We start from the raw sequence: 16,543 nt of genomic DNA, 5'->3' as shown, positions 1-16,543 counted from the left end.
GCAATGGTCAGTGCTTGGAAGTAATCCCGCATGTCCCCCTCCTGCGTGGGGGTGCTGCTGCCAGCAGCCGGAGAACCTGCTCTGCTCCGGTCCAAGCACAGCCAGCTCTGGAGATGGGGCTGCTCTGAGAGGTATAGGTGCTGGGACTTAGGGATGATGCCTTCAAGTGAGGGGCCAATCTTCCATGCTGCTGGTGAGCACCCCTGCTCCAGGACCAGTGTTTCCAGTGCAAAACAAAATCCTGTCCTGGCTCTGGTTTCTCCTCCCATGTCAACACATCCCCGCAGGGCTGTGAGCGGCTGGGATGGGGCAGCAGGCTGGGAACCCCTTGCCAGGGGGTTTGCCCTCCTGTGCAGATCTGCCCACTCCCCTCGGGGGGCAGGAGGCAGATAAGAGGCTGGGACCGAAGCTCGACCGGTGGGGAGACGGTGGCCACTGTTGGCCCGGCGGGTTCCTGGGTGCTGGCTGCGGTCGGCTGGGCCGTTGCGGCAGCCGTAGGTCGCTTTGTGGCTGCTGGAGACCTGGGAGGATGAGGGAGAGCAGGAAATCCACGGGAGCATTCGTTCTTTGCTGTGGTTTTCTTAATGAATCTCGCATTTGCTATACTTGTGGCTGGGAGATGGAGGCGGAAGATGAGCTCCTCCGGGAAGAGGGGGTGGCAGAGCTGGCTTCGGAGGAGAGCTGGTTGCAGGAGGCGCCTGTCCCTGAGCTCCCAGCCTGCGTCCTGCGGGAGGAAGGGAGCAGGCTTGGTCTCCAAGTCATCTCTTGCCTAAAGAAGGTGTGGGGGGGTGGTGGAGGGGGAGGCATCTGCTTGTAACCAGTGATGTTTCATCCATTTTGATATGTCCAGTCTCCATCTTGATTGCGCTGAGCTCCCTGTCGTGGTGTCGAGCCTTTCCCTCTAAGCAACAGCTCCAACGCTACCGATGCTGATGCTTTAAAGACAGAAGGGAAGGGAGGTTTGTAGGAGGTGGCACTCTTCAATCAAACCAAATGACATCAAACAAAGCCCTTTTGCAGGTCTGAGGAATAATTAGCATTGTTACATGGTGGAGAGAGTTTACTCCCACCCTTTAGGAACTGGGATTTGGACTGGGGACCGGACCTTCCCCATCCTCTTCCCTCGCAGCATCCCTGCTGCAGACCAGGCCTGGCTGTGGCGTTTCCTTCCCATGGCAGGAGCTGGAGAGGCATCACGGCACCTTCTCTGCCTGCCAGGAGCCTGAGGGCAAGCTGGGTCAGGAAACGTGTGAAATGAGCTGCAACACCAGCAGCAGCTCTTGCCCGTGGTGCTGCCTGGTGTGGCTGCAGCGAGGGACATGCAGGGATCCTCCTTCCACAGGCTGAGCGAAAAGTTAAGTGGATCCCTGGAGCAAGGAATTTAGCAGAAGACTAAGGATGACACAAGATAAATGTTTAGGGAATTGCGTGTGTTGGACTGCCTTTGTTTTTAACAAACGTTCACAGTTGTGTTTCATTGAAGGTTTTCAAAATTTCCTGCCTTCCCAAGGGCTCGGGCTAACTGTTCAGAGCAAAAGCTGCGATCGGCGTGAAAGCGTTCACTGCAGAGAGCTGGATCTCGGGGAAGAAAGTGAAATGCTGAAGGACTGGCAAGAAGATAGCCCTGAGCTGGCGGGGCTGTGGGTGCCGGGCTGTGCCGGGGCAATGGCCCTCGCCCAGGAGCCCCCGGCACAGCGGGTCAGGTTCGAAGCCAGCACGGCTTCACTGTGTCTTGATCCTTCCTGACTGCAGTTCTTACCTGAACTTCTGCTGCCAGCCGTGCTTTGGCATCACCTCCAAGCTGGCTGGCTCTGGTACCCCCCGCCTGTCTTACCTGTACGGCTGCAGAGGCATTTTTTCATGTTTGGTGCTGCCCTCGCTGCTGGCATTGGCCAAAAGAGGTCTTGGTGCAGCGCCCACTGGCTGGCAAAGCACAGCCCGGCAGTGCCGGGGGCGGGCGAGGGTCTCTGCCTTCCCTGCTAACCGCGACCCTTAGGCAAAGATGGAGTCGCGCAGCCTGTGCTCGGGGGGGGGTTGCAGTGACCCCCCGTTGCAGCCTGTGCTCAGGGGTGCAGTGACCCCCCATTGCAGCCAGCTTCCTCGAGGTGCCAGTTTCGGCAAGGTTTTGTGCACCCCGGTCCGGAGCTCTCCCCAGCCCGTCCCCGGCATCAGGCCAGTTCTGCGCTCTGGGCTTTAGGTTTTCCTGCTGGTTTTGTTACGGGTTGGTTTTATTCTGCGTGTCCCAGGCGGGTGGTTCCGGGTCACCCACCCTCCCCTGGGAGCATTGTCCTGGCCGTGCCCGGGTGCGTTTCCTGGCTGCAGGATGGATGAAAAACCCGTCCTGCTGCTGTCTTTGTGATTTAAAAATGTTACTTTTTAATTTGTTCTCGTTTGGGTTTTCTCTTTTTTTTCCCCTGTCTTTTTTACTGTCTAGCATAGAAAATAAACCGCCTTTGGCTCCCAGGAGCTAATTCATCCAAGTTAAATGATCTTTAAAATCTGTTAGTGCATCATGGATCTCGGTTCCTGTTTTCTTGCAGTGTAATTAATGCTTCAGTTTAAATTTTCTCCTTTCCTTAGGGGCGAGGTTGATGGATCTGATGCCAGGCTAAAACTTTTGCTGAGCCATTAGAAAGAAATCAAACTAAAAGCAATCTAGTCCTTAATTTAAATTTTATTTTTTTAAAATAACTTGTCTTTGGGAAGAAACTGATCTTGTTTATTATCATTATTTTTTTTCTCATCCAGCACCGAAGACGTGTAGCCCTAAACAGTTTGCATGCAAAGATCAGATTACGTGCATATCTAAGGGCTGGCGCTGTGACGGGGAAAAGGATTGTCCGGATGGCTCGGATGAATCACCCGATATATGTATGTATGCCTTTCCTTCCTAATAATGTTCTTTTGGTTTTGTTTCATCCATTCTCTCGTTGCACAGTCGTTCCAGGGTCCCGAACAGGCGGCACCACACAACTGCTCTACCTCAGCTCCTGTTTCTCCCGTAGTACCCGGAGCCCATGGCACCTCGGGGGGGTGGGTACCACACGGGGCAGGAGTCCAAGCCGTCCATCTGTCTGTCCTCCCTTTGTCTCCCTAGCTGCTGCTCCCGGGGCCTCTGGCTCTGGGGCCGTGATCCATCATAACTGGGAATGGGGTATCACTGATTTATTTTCTGTTTCCAACAAAATTGATTTGCACGAGGAAGGCAGAGTCCCAGAGGTGAGGATGCAGCGAGCCGTGGCGCTGGGCAGGGCTGCGCCTGCACCAGGTCAGCTCTGTGGCAGCAGCGTCCCTCCCTCGAGCGGCTGCGCCTCCGTGCCGGGCGCTCCACGGGTGCTAGGACGAGGGAAGGAGATCTCTGGGAGGCCTGGGAACAGCCGGGGAAAGCAACGCCACTTTCCCCAGATGTGTTTGGATTAGGATGCTGTGTTGGTTTTACTGGTTTTGTCCTGGGCTGTTGGAGCCGCTGCTGCAGCGATGCTGGCAGCCCTGGCGCTGGGGATGCTTCCACCTCAGGGGGGGCAGTCGGGTCTTGGTCCAGAAGCGAACAGGGAACTGGGCTGGGTTAGACAGGGTGCAAGGGCTGGGGAGGGGGTGGGGGTGTCTGCACGGGGGAGCGAGCCAGGGGATGCTGGTGCCCGGGGCTCTGCGGGGGCGGCCAGTGTGTTGGTCCCGCTGCACCGTGCTGCGCCGGGGGCTCTGCTCTGGCTGGAGCAAGGAACCACCTCTCCCTGTGTCCCGATTTCTCCCTCCGTGTGATGAGGGAGGTTGCAGCGCCCTTGTTGCCTCTCAGAGCAGCCTTGTTAGGTTTTTTACTGCATCAGGAAAGTAGCCTGGAGATGTTGGGCTGTCATGCCTGCTGCTGCTCACCAGTGACCAGCAAAATCCTCTTGTCCACTGGCCCAGAGATCCTTCCCAGACTCCTGCTTCATGCTGTACTCAGCATAAAGGTCTCCAAAGCAGTTTCTGGTTCAGCACTGGGGTTATTTATTTCTTAAGGCAAAATGATGCAACGGTCCCCTCTGTGGGAGGGATGAGGGGGCTGGGATGGGCTGTCTGGCTCCAGTCAGTCAGCAGCCCTGGAAAATTACTGCGGGAGGACTCGGAGGCCCTTCCCTGGCTGGAAGAAATCCGTCCTGATTGATGTATTCCGCTTGCTGCGCGTGTCTGGGCTTGCTTCCCACCCCCCATCTGTACAGGCAGGTGAACGGAAAACAGACCCCGTGGATGCTTTTCCCTCTTCCCCTTTTTCCTCTTCCTTCACTGCGGAGACACCGCTGGCAGGGGCTGGCAGAGTCCAGCCCCGTGGGACAGAGTCCACGGGTTTCCATCACCACCACAGACCCTCAACTTTGGAAATGCTCTTCTCTTGGGGAGCAGTTCCCTCCTCAGCTTCAGAAGTGACCACTGAGGTTTGGGGACCTGGAGGGGCTTGACCCAAGACCGCGTTAGCCTGGGGAGCACCAGGAGGATGTTGCACCCTCTGGGATGTGGAGGTCAGGGTCAGCGGCCATCGCTGCTGGCTCCTTCGCCGCACTCAGCGTGGTGCTGGTGCACGTCTGGCCTGGAGCTCGCCTGCACCCATCTGTGCCTTTCCCATGGGCAGGGGTATGGATGGAGGTAGCTGCCTGCTGCCTGCCTGCTCCTGCCCAGGCCTGCACGAGCGGAGTCCGACCTGTCAGCACACGCAGGGCGAGGAGCCCGGTATCTCTCGGATTGCCAGGCAAGCTTTTCTCACGCCACTTCGGCACCGGGGCTTCCAGCAGGCTCTCATCCTCCTTATCTTTTTGGCAGGGAGAGAATGACTTTTATTACTATTATTTAATCTCTTTTTTAAGCCCAGGCTGCAAACACGCCTCTTGCACGCTGCTTGGTGTGCCCTGGCAGTGCGGCAGGGTTGTTTACATTGCACTAATGTACTCATGTCAGAGTCTCTTGAAATGCCGTCTATTATGTGTGAGGTTTTCCTCCCTGGGGAATCCTTTTAAGTATTTACTGGCTTTGCTCACGTGTTAGCTGGGCATAGGAAGAGTTCCCTTTCCGAGCTCAGTGCTGTGCCCGTGTCTGTGTGAGTGGCTCGTACTTGGTTCTGGCCCAGTCAGTCGGGTTTTCACTCCATGGAGCTTTCCTCCGGGGACAAAATCTTGGACAAGAGCCTCCATCCTGTTGAAAATCAAAGGAGATGAGGGGCTCTGAGAAATGCATTTGCCGTGGCTGAGCTGCAGCCGTCATCTGGCCGCTGCGACCCGGCTGGCCTCGTGCCTGGAGCTCTCCCAGCTCAGCTGGGTGCCCTGGCCAGGCTGGGGGTTTGCCTGCGAGCGGGACAGCCGAGCTGCTGGCCCGCGTTTCTCCAGCCGCGTGACAGCGGCGCCGCTGGCTTCGCCGCAGATAAATCTGCAGGTCTGTGGCCTTCGGTCACTTGAATGTTTGCGAGAGTTCAGCATCAAGTGGTTCATCGGCCCGAGGGTTCGGGAGGTCTCAAATCCCTTGTCTCGCCGCACTGGCCCGGTGCTGGATCTGTCGATGGTGTGGCCCTGCTCAGGTCCGGGCGCGTTTCGAGCGACCCCATCGTCTGCAAAGCCTTTGCTCTCTTCCTGTGGTGCTGGCGCCGGGCGCAGCCGGGACACACCAAGAGGAACTTCCCTGCCCGAGCTCCACCGGTGCTTGGCTGCGAGTGCTGCCATCCGTCCCGGTGGAGGGAGCAGGACTGTGCTGCTCCTCCTTCCCATTCCTTTATTGCGTTCCCCCACGTCTGTGTCTCTCTGGGCTGCTGCCAAATCAACTGCAGGCTGCGTTTTCAGAATTGCTTTTCTTCTTTCCTTCTTTCCTTCTTTTTTTTTTTTTTTTCCAGGTGGTTTTTAGAGGTTAAAAATTCCTGTCTAATTCAGCTCCTTGGGGTGTACCACAAGCCTGTCACATGTAATAAATTGGCTCATTTATTAGTGTGCCAACACAGTCAAAAGCAAACAAAGTGGCTTGTAGATTAATCCTGCCCTGTTTGTGATAAGTAGTTTGATCCAGGCTCTTTGCAGGGGAATAATGGACACGGCAGATCAGTTTTGACTGATGAACTGTGCACTTTATTTCAGTGCCTTCATTCTTTCAGCCCATATATTGATATGACTTAATTAACCCTTAATTCACAATTACTTGGTGCCCAGATAGCACTGCTGTTCAGCCCTCTGTGAAAAACAAAAGCTGTGAAGAGGCACCTGGTGAGAAACTCTCCTGGGAATCGTCTGCTGGGGGCCCTGGGTTGGGGCTGGGAAGGAGGAGAAACCCACATCCCTGGCGGCTGTGACAGAGCCCGGGAGTCCTGAGCTCTGTTTTCTGCATCCTGGAGGAGCCCGTCGCTCCAGTGCAAGCCAGTTGGCTAACTGGAAACATACTGGGACACGTTTGACACACAGCCTGTGTGCAGGGGAGTGGTCTGGCATCTGAAGCCTGTTAGATTTGTGTTCTTTGGGCACCTCTTGTGCAAGAGGGGGCACATGTGTGCCGGCAGCCCCCAGTTAGTCGCTGCCCAGAACGGACAAACAAAAGAGGGTGATGTTTCCACCGTGGCAGGCTGGGGACCTTTCGGCAAGGCGCGGTGGTTGTGCGCTCTTAGCAGGGGCTTTCATGGGCTGCTCCTGCTGCGGAAACCTCCTGCCCATCTCTGCAGGAGCAGCAGCGTGCCGGGCTGCAGGGCGGCTCCTTGGAGATTTCCCGCTGGACTTCAGTTCTGCAAAGGCTTTGATTGGTTTGGGAAGGGCAGAGGAGAAACCCAGCCTGCTCCATCTGCTCCGCAAGTAGCAATTTGCTGTTTCTGGCAGGCGGAGGGGCTCAGGCTAACCTGGAGAAGGCTCCGTCTGAGAGGAGCCACCTCCAGGCTTTAACCTCAGTCTCCCATTAGTGATGCCAACGGCGTGCTGCGAACAGGGGCTGGGGCGAGATGAGGCTGAGGGGGAAGCACTGGTGTAGCTCGGCAGTGCCAGCTCGCAGGGAGCGAAACTGAGCCCTCGCTGTCTGGGCGTGTGTCGGCGGGGCAGGAACTGTGCTGGATGAGGATGTGCCGGCATGCGGAGTGCTGGTCTGGACCCTGCAAGCTAAGCGTGATGTAATGCTCCTCTCCCAAGGAGAGTTTAAACTTATTTAGGGCAAACTCCACCAGTGGAGTCTTAGATGAAGGTGACTGCTGGTCTCAATAGCTGTGTAAAACGGGACCACGCCTGGACAAAGCGCTCGGCATGTGATGTGCTGCAGGTGCCCTTCTCGGCGCTCGCCTGGCACTTCACATGCTGCGAAGGACGGGGTGGTCTGCAGGGAGCTCGGGGAGCTATTTCTGCCACCACTGCCAGCGGGGCTGATGTGCTGCCTGCTGGGCTGATGTGAGGGCAAGGCAGAAACAGCCACTGTCTCCCCATAAAATGGAATTTTAGTATTTCACTTGCGTGCTGCCATTGAGTCAGCAGAGGCGTGCTGGTGGCTCCAGGGAGAGCTGGCAAAACGCTGCATATGCAGCCCTAAAGGGAAACTTAGGTTTGGGGCCAGGGAGGAGAGGAGAGCCTGCAGAGCTCTCTGGTCCCCGTGCTGTGCCGGTGAGCCACTGAGGCCGAGCCCGTGCTGTGCCAGGGCTCACTGTCAGTGTGTCACCCCCCAGCAGCTGCCTTCCAGCCTGGGGTGAAGCAGTGTTGGAGCCAGGACATTGGTGGAGCTTTTAACGGGGCTTCAGGATGTTGATCGATTTATGGTGTATTTTGTTGTTTGTCTCAATGCCATGCTTCTTTGCAGAGAAGCTTAAAAATAAGCCTTGCTTCCTTTGTAAATTTTCTAGTTAATAACAGAGATTAAGTCTCCTTGTGTCGCATAGCCCCGGTTCTTAACGACCCCCTGCAAGCCCGCCTGCACAGCAGCCTCTTAGTGAAGAACGTGTTGGCCCTGAGGGAGAGCTTGGGGCGGTGGGGAGCCGGGCGGCTGTGCTTGGGGTGCTCAGCACTGCCCAGCCCCGTGTGCCCCCGGCCCTCCCAGCAGCGAGGGCTGCCCAGCGCTGTGTGTCCGGGCAGCCCGGAGCGGACGTGACCCACAGGAGCTTGAACAGAGAGTCTGGGGCTGCTGCGGTCCGGGGTCACCTTCCTCCTGGGACCCCAGCCCATTGACTCGGCTCACTCCCAAGGTTGGGCACGTAGTCTCAGGGGCTGGGCGAAGATTCCCAGCCGCCCCACATCTCCTTCCTTTTCGCACGATGCTCCAGCTTGGGTTGCGCGCTGCAGAGGCGATGGGAAAGGGAAAGTTCACGGAAGTTCACTCCAGATGGGTCATGCTTTTCCTCCCTGGAGGGTGGCACCCACAGCAGTCCTGCCTGCTCTGAAAGGGAAATCCAGTGTCTCTTAATGAGCTTCCTCCAGGGAGAGCTGGGGATGCTGGAAGGGGCAGAGCCTGCTTTGAGCCTTTACTCGTGGCCTTTTCTGGCCTCCAGCTGCTGTGGGAGCCGAGAGGATTTGGGACTGGCCTCGCTAGGTGGGTGCTCCTTTCGCTCTGGGGCACGTGCTGGGCAGGGGAATCCAAACCAAGGAGGATTTAACCTACGTCTGGGCAGAGGGAGTGAGTCAAGGTGCGTTCAGATGCTTGCTACTGGCGCGGTGCTTGCCTGCTGCCGGCTGCTGCAGAGATGTTCCCACAAACTTCCTGGGGAACGTGAGGTTCCCTGAACCCCTGCGTCTGCCTTAAGGGCTTTCACCTGAAATCCTGCTGTGCGAGGCCACATCCAGTGGGTGATGGTCACTGCTGGACAGCCACGGCAGAGCAATGTGGAGGGGACACACGAGTTCCCTCGAGGTTTTGGGCATTTCCTCTGGGTGATGGGGCTGCAGAGCCGTCACGCTCTCCCTTCAGTGACAGTTCTGCCTTTTGCTGTCTTACAGGTCCTCAGAGTAAGGTGTCTCGCTGCCAGCCCAACGAGCACAACTGCCTGGGCACGGAGCTATGCATTCACATGAGCAAGCTGTGCAACGGGCTCCACGACTGCTTTGACGGCTCTGATGAGGGGCCACACTGTCGGGGTAGGTGTCTGGGGGGGATGGTGGTCAAAGAGGGGCTGTGAGTAGCAGGGCTGCCCCATGAGATACTGCCCTCACCTCCTTTCCTTCCCTGCCGTGGTAAGAGTCACGAGGTCCACGTTCATCCCCGGTTTCTGGCTGTACGGCGTGAGCCCTGCATTGGTTTTGTTGAACGGCTTCGCACCGGTACCGCCACGCTCTGTGCTCAGCCACGTGGGGCAGCTCAGCGCCGGGCTGGCCGGTAGCACATCCAGAGATTAGCCAGAGCTGCTTGGAAGTGAAATGCCCATCATTCCTGAGCCTGCAGGCCATTAAATAGCTGCATTGTCTCCTGGGTTTAAAAGCTTGAAGCACTGGGGTTCTGGTTCAGATAAGAGATACCAGTATGTTTTTTTCGTAATTTCCAGGAGCTTTGTCCCCCCTCCTGGCCTGTCCCGGTTACTAATCCTGCTGGAAAACTCTCCCTAAATCAGTGTGTGCCGGCTTCTGGTGCGCAGATTAGTCGCTCAGAAATGCGTGTCCTGGGCTGACCTCTGGAGCTGGATCTCTGCAGACTCCGGGCAAGCAATGAGTGGGCTTTTCTCCCCAGCCTTTCCTCTGCCTGGGGCGGGGGGCTCCTGCCTTGCCCTGCCTGAGCCCGGTGTGGGAGACCCTGCCCTGGAGGGCTCCCTGGAGCTGGGACCGAGTTCCTCTCCGCTGCCTGGCTCCCACTGGAGGAGCCCAGGGCAGCTTCTGCAGCTGTGCCCAAGCTGACAATTAATATTTCGCTAATAGTCCTCATTAGTTAAGTGAGATCTGGCTTTTCACAGCTGGGCAGCATGTGACCAGTGTGCTCGAGGCGAGGGCTGGGTGCGGGCAGGCCCTGTGTCAGGACAGTTGCTGCTCACAGGTTTGGGCACGCTGGGGATGTAAACCCTTGCTAGCGCTTCTGTCAGATGCCGAGGTCCCCCCTGCCCGCAGGCCAGTGCGGGGAGAGCTGGCGGTGCCGCCCTGGGGAGGCATTTCCTCGCAGCTGGTCGTGAGCCCCAGCCCGCCTCTGCCCCGGGCTTGGGGAGGTGAGCTGTCGCCCCGGTTCATGCCCCAGCTGCCAGAGCATCGTGCCGCCCCGTCCCACTCCCCTCGCTGCCCTTGGTGCCCGGCCTCTGCCCGGGGCTGCAGTCCCCCTGCAGCGGGCAGGAGGTTTGTCCCGCAGAGGTGCAGAGACACGTTGGGGAGGCGGGAGCCTCACTGGCCCTGCAGCCGTCCACCGGGGTGGAAAAGCCATCGGAGCCTCAGTGCTGGAACTTCCCTGTCATCCCCCTCCTGCAGACCTGGCACTCTGGGGGCTGGTGCTTTAGCTGAGAGATAAAATCTGAAGTGAATAGCTGGTCCTGCCAAAGCCGATAAACCTTCTAAACAACTCGGCAGGGTCCTGCCTGGCTTATTAAACGGTTCCACATGCGAAGGGGAGGATTTTCAAGGGGAGGATTTTCGCAGCACTTGGATGCTGCTCCCCTGTCCAGCCCTGGCTGCAGAGGGGGACATGGAAAGGGCTGCATGGTTTTGGTTTGGAGAGGCTTGTGGCTGGGCGGCTGCTGTTTCTCCTCTGCCGGCACGTTTGCTGGGATCCAGTTCAACGCCCTCCAAGCACCCAAGTGACTGGGTCGGGCAGGGCGAGGAGAGGAGAGGGGAAAATAAAACCCAACGTAAACCAAACCCCCAGCAAAGGGCTGGCAGCAGGCAAAAGAGGCCCGTTGCTAAATGGCCCTGATGAAGTTGGAGGCTGCTGCTGTTTCTCAACAGAGTAAGGTGGGCAGCCCCGGCCTCCCCCTGCCCGTTGGCAGCCCTGGGCAGGTGGGGCCTTTACTGGTGTGTATTACGACTGCTAATGGAATGAAGCCATGGGACGGGGTGAGCTGGGCGGCCACATCTCTGGTCCCAGCTTTGTCCTGGGGCCCCCTGACCCTGACCCTGGCACTGCAGCGGTGCTGTACGGGCACTGCCAGCTCCGGGCTCTCCGGTACATCTGGCAGCTGGCTGCCTGCACCGCAGCAGCTCTGTCACGGGGTGGTCGCTGGGCTGCCTGCAGCTCTGGTTAGAGGGGACCTGCTGCAGAGAGGACGTGGCAGACCAGCTCGCCCCGAAGCGTCTCTAGGACCTGTGTCCCCCGGGATACCCCGGAGCCAAGTCTCGTGTCACCCCCCCGGTGTGAGGAGTGCCGGGTCTTGGCTGGCCGCGGCCCCAACGGGCTCCCAGCAGGAAGCAGTGGAGAGTCAGTGGCTTTGGGAGACACTGGGGCTGCTCAGACCCCCCCTCTCGTGGAGCAGCCACATATCCATTATGGCCTCCTCTCCCTCTGCTGAGGGTCTCAGTCCTTCCCTCCCCACCAGGGAGTAGGGGGACAGCATGGAGGCCCCAGCAAAGCCTCGTGGGGTGCCTGAGGGTCCCCTTCACCCAATGCCAGGGCCCGGGCATCCATCCTGTCCCTCACCCAAGCATCCCTGCTCGCACATGGGTGACATCCTCTCTCCTCCGTCTTCCCTCTCACCTCAGAACAGTTACCAAACTGCACGGCCCTGGCCTGCCAGCACCACTGCGTGCCGACGCTGAACGGACCAGCCTGCTACTGCAACAACTCCTTCCAGCTGGCTGAGGACAGGAGGAGCTGCAAAGGTTGGTACGCGGCGGGCAGAGCCGGCAGCCCCGGCACAGTGCCGGCGGCTCCTCTGGGCTGTGGCCGATGCTGCCGTCTTGGCAGTGGTGCTGGGGCTCAGCCGTGCGGCCGAAGGGACTTGGGGCAGACCCTGACCTTCACGGGGGAGCACAGGGGGTTGACGGGATGGGACTCTGCCTCCCTGCTGCCGTGGGGCCCTTATCTGAATGCTTTCCTCCTGAAAGCCCGAGTGAGGAATATTGGGAGGGGGGAGTAAGGAGAAGGCTTTGTCTCTGTATACAGAGTCAGGGGCCGTTGCTGGGCCTGTATGCGCTCCCGGTGTCCGTGCCTCAGAGAGGATGCTGGAAAATAGGAGAGGGTCAGCGAGGAGCGATCAGATCAGTGTGATGCCTGGAAACAAGTCTGGAAGTGAGAGATTGCAGCGGCTCCGTCGCTTTCATTTATCTGAGCGGAGGTGAAAGGGGCCTTTATCAGCTCCTGCACGCCCCTCTGGGGGCAAGAGCGCTCCGGTGGAGACTGCTCTTTCATCTAGCAGAAGAAAGAGCAGCGTGCAAGCCAGGGGTTTGGAAGCTGAAGATTAGAGAAATTCAGACTGGAAATTTAGGTGCAGATTTTGCAGAGTGGGGGGGAGGGGCAGTAGATAATTAGGCCTTGAAAAGGCTCGTCTGCGAGGCAGGGACAGTCCTTTTGCTGCCTTGCTGCTGATGCAGGAGCAGAAAGCTGGGGACTGCCCACGGGTGTCGTGAGGTGATGTCGGCCAAATATTCCTCTGGAGGCTGTTGGGACCGTCCCTTCAGCTTGGGGATCGTATCCTCCCCTGCAGCTCTACCTTGGAGAAAATGGGAGCCTTCATTCCCTCTTAAGGCAGCTAAGGAGAAGGTTTGCTGGTCCAAACCTTGGGCTTTTTGCTTCTTTTCCAGACTTTGATGAATGCACCATCTATGGGACCTGCAGCCAGACATGTACCAACACAGAGGGCTCCTACACGTGTAGCTGTGTTGAAGGATACCTCTTGCAGCCCGATAATAGATCCTGCAAAGCCAAGAATGGTGAGATCCTTGGCAGGAGGAGCATATTGCTTCTGGGCAGCTCTGCAAACTGTGGCCTCCTGCTGTATGTTTACCCCTGCCCCGGGTTCTTCACTTCACGGTGATCTTCCCTGAGGACTGGCCTGAGCTACCACCTCCTTGCCCGTCTTGGGCTGTGTGTCGCCGTCTTGTTTTTGCTGGAGCAGAAGGGCCGGGCTGCAGGCTGATACGGCGTTGCAGCCACGAGCTTCGGGTGCTTTGCCGTGACCACCCTTCTCCCCTCCTTTCCCCTCCAGAGCCCGTGGACCGCCCGCCCGTGCTGCTCATTGCCAACTCCCAGAACATCCTGGCCACCTACCTGAGCGGAGCCCCTGTGCCCAACATCACCCCCACCAGCGCCAAGCAGACCACGGCCATGGACTTCAACTACGTTGAAGACACAGTGTGCTGGGTTCACGTGGGCGACAGTGCCTCCCAGACCATTCTCAAGTGTGCCAAGATCCCCAACCTGAAGGGCTTCGTGGAAGAGCGCTCCATCAACATCTCCCTCAGCCTACACCGTGAGTGCCTGCTCCCCTTTGGATCTTGCTTCCAGTCCTTGCTTGCCCAGTCCCCATCTCCTTTCGACAGCCTGAGCACCCCCAGCCAGCAGCAGGTGAAGTGGGGGTGTATTTTGGTAGGAGGCAGCTTTGCATGGGGCCAGGCACCGAGGCTTCAGCACAAACCTAACTTTTGGCTTTCCTTTTCCTTCCCTCTTATTTCTAGCAAGTTTTGTGGTTTCTTTGTGAGTGTATGAGGAGAAAACGATACAGCGAGGAGCAGAGATGGTACCTGCGTAGCAGGTTTGGGGATGGCAGTTCTCTTTGCTTCCTCTTTTGGTTTTTGCCTTGCATTCCCCTGGCCAGACCAGGCGTTGGTTCCCACCTCAAGTAGTGACTGAGAATAAAATCCTGACCAAAAAGTGCCTCCCTTCAGGCGGCCGCATGAGTCACTGGCATGAGTGGCAGATGCTGGTTTCATTCCACTTGTGTCTCCCCAGCCATAAAGAGTGTGGTTACGGCTCTGTCTCCTGTTTGGGCTTGCTGGTCCCAGTTCAGCAGCCAGAATGGGAAAGAGAGTTACTTGCTTGGATTTTGGTGCTCTTTGACTGAGGCCCGTGCCCATGCCTGCTCTCCTGAGAGCCTCTGCCCGGGGAGGGGTCCCGGCAGAAGCCGTGGGCTTCCAGGCACCTTTCTCGTGTGCTCTCGTAGGTGCAGGGCAATGGGGTTGGTGGGGTCCCTGTGAGAGGGGAGGTGGGTGGGTGCCGTAGCCGTACAGCCAGGATGTGGGAAACTCTCCCAGTGTTGTTGTGTCGCTGATTCTATCCTTTGGAACCACAGACCGAGTCGGTCAGGGTGGGACTGGGGGTGTCTGGGTTTGCAGTGCGTCTCCATCAGGTTTTGCAGCCCTTGGCTTCCCTGGCGTCATCCTCCCACTGTCTTTTGCCTCCTGAAGGTCGGGGTGCTTCCAGGGGGAGACTGTGCGGTGCCTGATGCAAGAGGGATCCCCTTCTTCCGCAGAGACGCGGGTGGGGTCATGTGATGAGCAATAGCCAACCTAGCGAATTAGACGAACGTGTATGAACTGATCTTTGCAAATGAGTAAAGGTCTTGGGTGGATGGCGGAGCCGGGGGTGTTTCTCTGCTGGGGGCAATGTTGCAGTGCCCCGCTGCCGAAGGGGAACTGACCGAAGCCCTGGCTGAAGCGCGGGGTGTGAGCTGGGGACCCGCAGGCTCCTGCCACCCCTCGGGCTGTGTTGGGGCTGGGGCTCATCGGGCTCCGGTCGCTGCGCCCTGCCGAGGGTGTGTGCAGCATGGTTAATTTAAGCTTGCACTGTGTATTTTTAGGGCAGTGTGTATTTTTAGGGAGAGGCCTCACCCTTTGCTCTTGCAGGCCATAGCCTGAAATTAGGCAAGACAGGGCTCGGCTCTGCTTTCTGCTGTCCCCCCTATGGTTTAAGGAGGTCTGCTGTTACGTGGCTCCTCTCTTAAGGCTTCCTTGGGCTGAGTTTGGTGTCCCCGTAGTTCAGTGGAGGCGCAGACGGCAGTGCCGTGTAAAGCTCTGGCCGCGCACTGCTTCCCCTTGAGCTCCGTTTTAACGCTGTAATTTCCCGCAGCAGGACGTTGCAGCGGGGGCTGTGGGTTGTGGACAGCACGTGAGCCATGAGCCGTGGCTGGCCCAGGGGAAGGGAAACCACTGGGATTCGGGTGAAAGGTTTCAGGGTGTTCCTGAAGTCAGCCCGGGTGCCTTTCCACAGCCAGGTCCCCACGCTGGGAGGGTCCTGAGCTTTGTGGGGTGCCTTCACCTGGCTGTGGATGGCGTGAGGCTGAGAGCGCAGCAGCCCCAGGGATCAGTGACCCGGCTCGCGAGTCGAGGTGGCTGCAGGAGGAGCAACCACCCTGACCACGAGCGAGCGGCACGGAGGCGTCAGTGCAGGATCAGGACCTGCAGCACTGACTGCAGCCCCTCTGCCATAGCCAGGTGAGGCCATCGGCCTGGCAGGCTTTTGGGGCGGTTGTTGGGGCTGCTCCAGCTCCAGGAAGTTAATCTGAGACACGACCTTTTAATTATGGTCAGGAGGGGAAGGGAGCTCGTAATAAGAGTGTGTTCAAGTCCCAACAAGAAAAGGTGCCTTTGCTTGGCCTCCTGATCAGTTGTGATAGTTCAGGATGGGAAGAGGGGAATTCAGCTGACCTGGGTGGGAAAGCACCGGCCCTTGCCCTGGGGTGAAGGCAGCAGTCCCATCTGCAGGGAAGGGAGGCCCAGCAGCTCCTGGTCCCTGCTGCTGTTGGGCAGGGGCTGCTTGCAGAGGAGCAGTAAAGGGGTCCCTCCGACCTCAGGTTGGGGCTGCAGAGCAAAACCACGCACTTGGGCACTCATTTTCAGCCCCGAGATGTCGGCTCGTGATGTGGTCATGCCATTAGCCTCCTTCCCTGCAGACTGCACTCTGGGTGGGTTCGTGCTACCTGGACAGACGCGTGCTGTCTGGAAACACTGCGTTAGCAATAACAGTCCAACGCGCCTCGGAAGGAGCGAGAACGCGGCTCCTGTGTGTCTCCCGGCAGATCTTCCTCCTGCCCGGGGAGGGTGTGATGAAAGGCCTCCCTTCACCCCCTCTGTCAACCGGCCGAGCTGCCACCTCTGCCCTCCCTTGGGGACGGTGGCAGAGACCTGCAGTGGGGACGTGTAGGTGCTGCAGGTGCTGTTGGTGGCAGGCTGGGGCGCAGAGGTGGTGGGAGTGGGGCTGCCCCAAGCTGCTCGTTGGCTGCGTGGCACTGGTTGGTTTTTATTCCCGTTTCCCAAGGGAACGGTCCTTACACAGTTTTGCCGTGTGCTCCTGGCAGGCTGTGCGGCTCTGCGCTGCATTCGGCAGGCGGCTGCTGGCGTGGGGCTGCGTTCGTGTCCCTCCCAGCCTCACCTGGGTCGCCATGGGTTGGAGGTGTGCAGGGAAATGTCCTTGTGGGGCAGGGTTTGTTCATGAGCACAAACGAGTCGGAGAGATGAGTTTCCCCCAGCCCTGGGTCCGATGCTGGGGGTTGTGATGAGGAGATAATGTCACTCCCCTGCTCCTCTCTGTCAGGACATTGGAGGAACCTGTGAATCCAATTAGTGGTTTCCCTCTTTATTTGCTTCTTTATGGCATTATCTGCAAACAGCAGGAGTCAGGCTTCCCTGGTGCCTGCTGCTAATGGGGCTTGAGTTGGCATCTGATGGGGGAAGACTGATCCTGAAGGGTTGGAAATTAGCAGCCCCCAGCTGTCAGGGGTAGGTCTGGGCTGGTGAGA

The 16,543-nt window shown here is 58.1% G+C and overlaps 1 protein-coding gene across 1 annotated transcript in view; it reads left to right on the top strand.

Annotated features, from left to right (window-relative positions):
* The first annotated feature begins 619 nt into the window (after positions 1-619).
* The window catches only part of LRP1 (LDL receptor related protein 1), a 72,285-nt gene continuing 56,361 nt past the window's right edge, over positions 620-16,543 (top strand). The window contains exons 1-9 of the mRNA XM_086478565.1: positions 620-749; positions 1,130-1,237; positions 1,511-1,703; positions 1,753-1,814; positions 2,749-2,871; positions 8,904-9,041; positions 11,571-11,690; positions 12,612-12,740; positions 13,016-13,279. Coding sequence (XP_086334691.1) covers positions 620-749; positions 1,130-1,237; positions 1,511-1,703; positions 1,753-1,814; positions 2,749-2,871; positions 8,904-9,041; positions 11,571-11,690; positions 12,612-12,740; positions 13,016-13,279 — 1,267 coding nt within the window. The remainder of the gene's footprint in view (positions 750-1,129; positions 1,238-1,510; positions 1,704-1,752; positions 1,815-2,748; positions 2,872-8,903; positions 9,042-11,570; positions 11,691-12,611; positions 12,741-13,015; positions 13,280-16,543) is intronic.

The sequence above is a fragment of the Leptosomus discolor genome, chromosome 27 (assembly GCF_034619465.1).
Source record: "Leptosomus discolor isolate bLepDis1 chromosome 27, bLepDis1.hap2, whole genome shotgun sequence".
Classification (NCBI taxonomy): Eukaryota; Metazoa; Chordata; class Aves; order Leptosomiformes; family Leptosomidae; genus Leptosomus; species Leptosomus discolor.
This window is presented reverse-complemented; position numbering and strand designations above follow the sequence as displayed.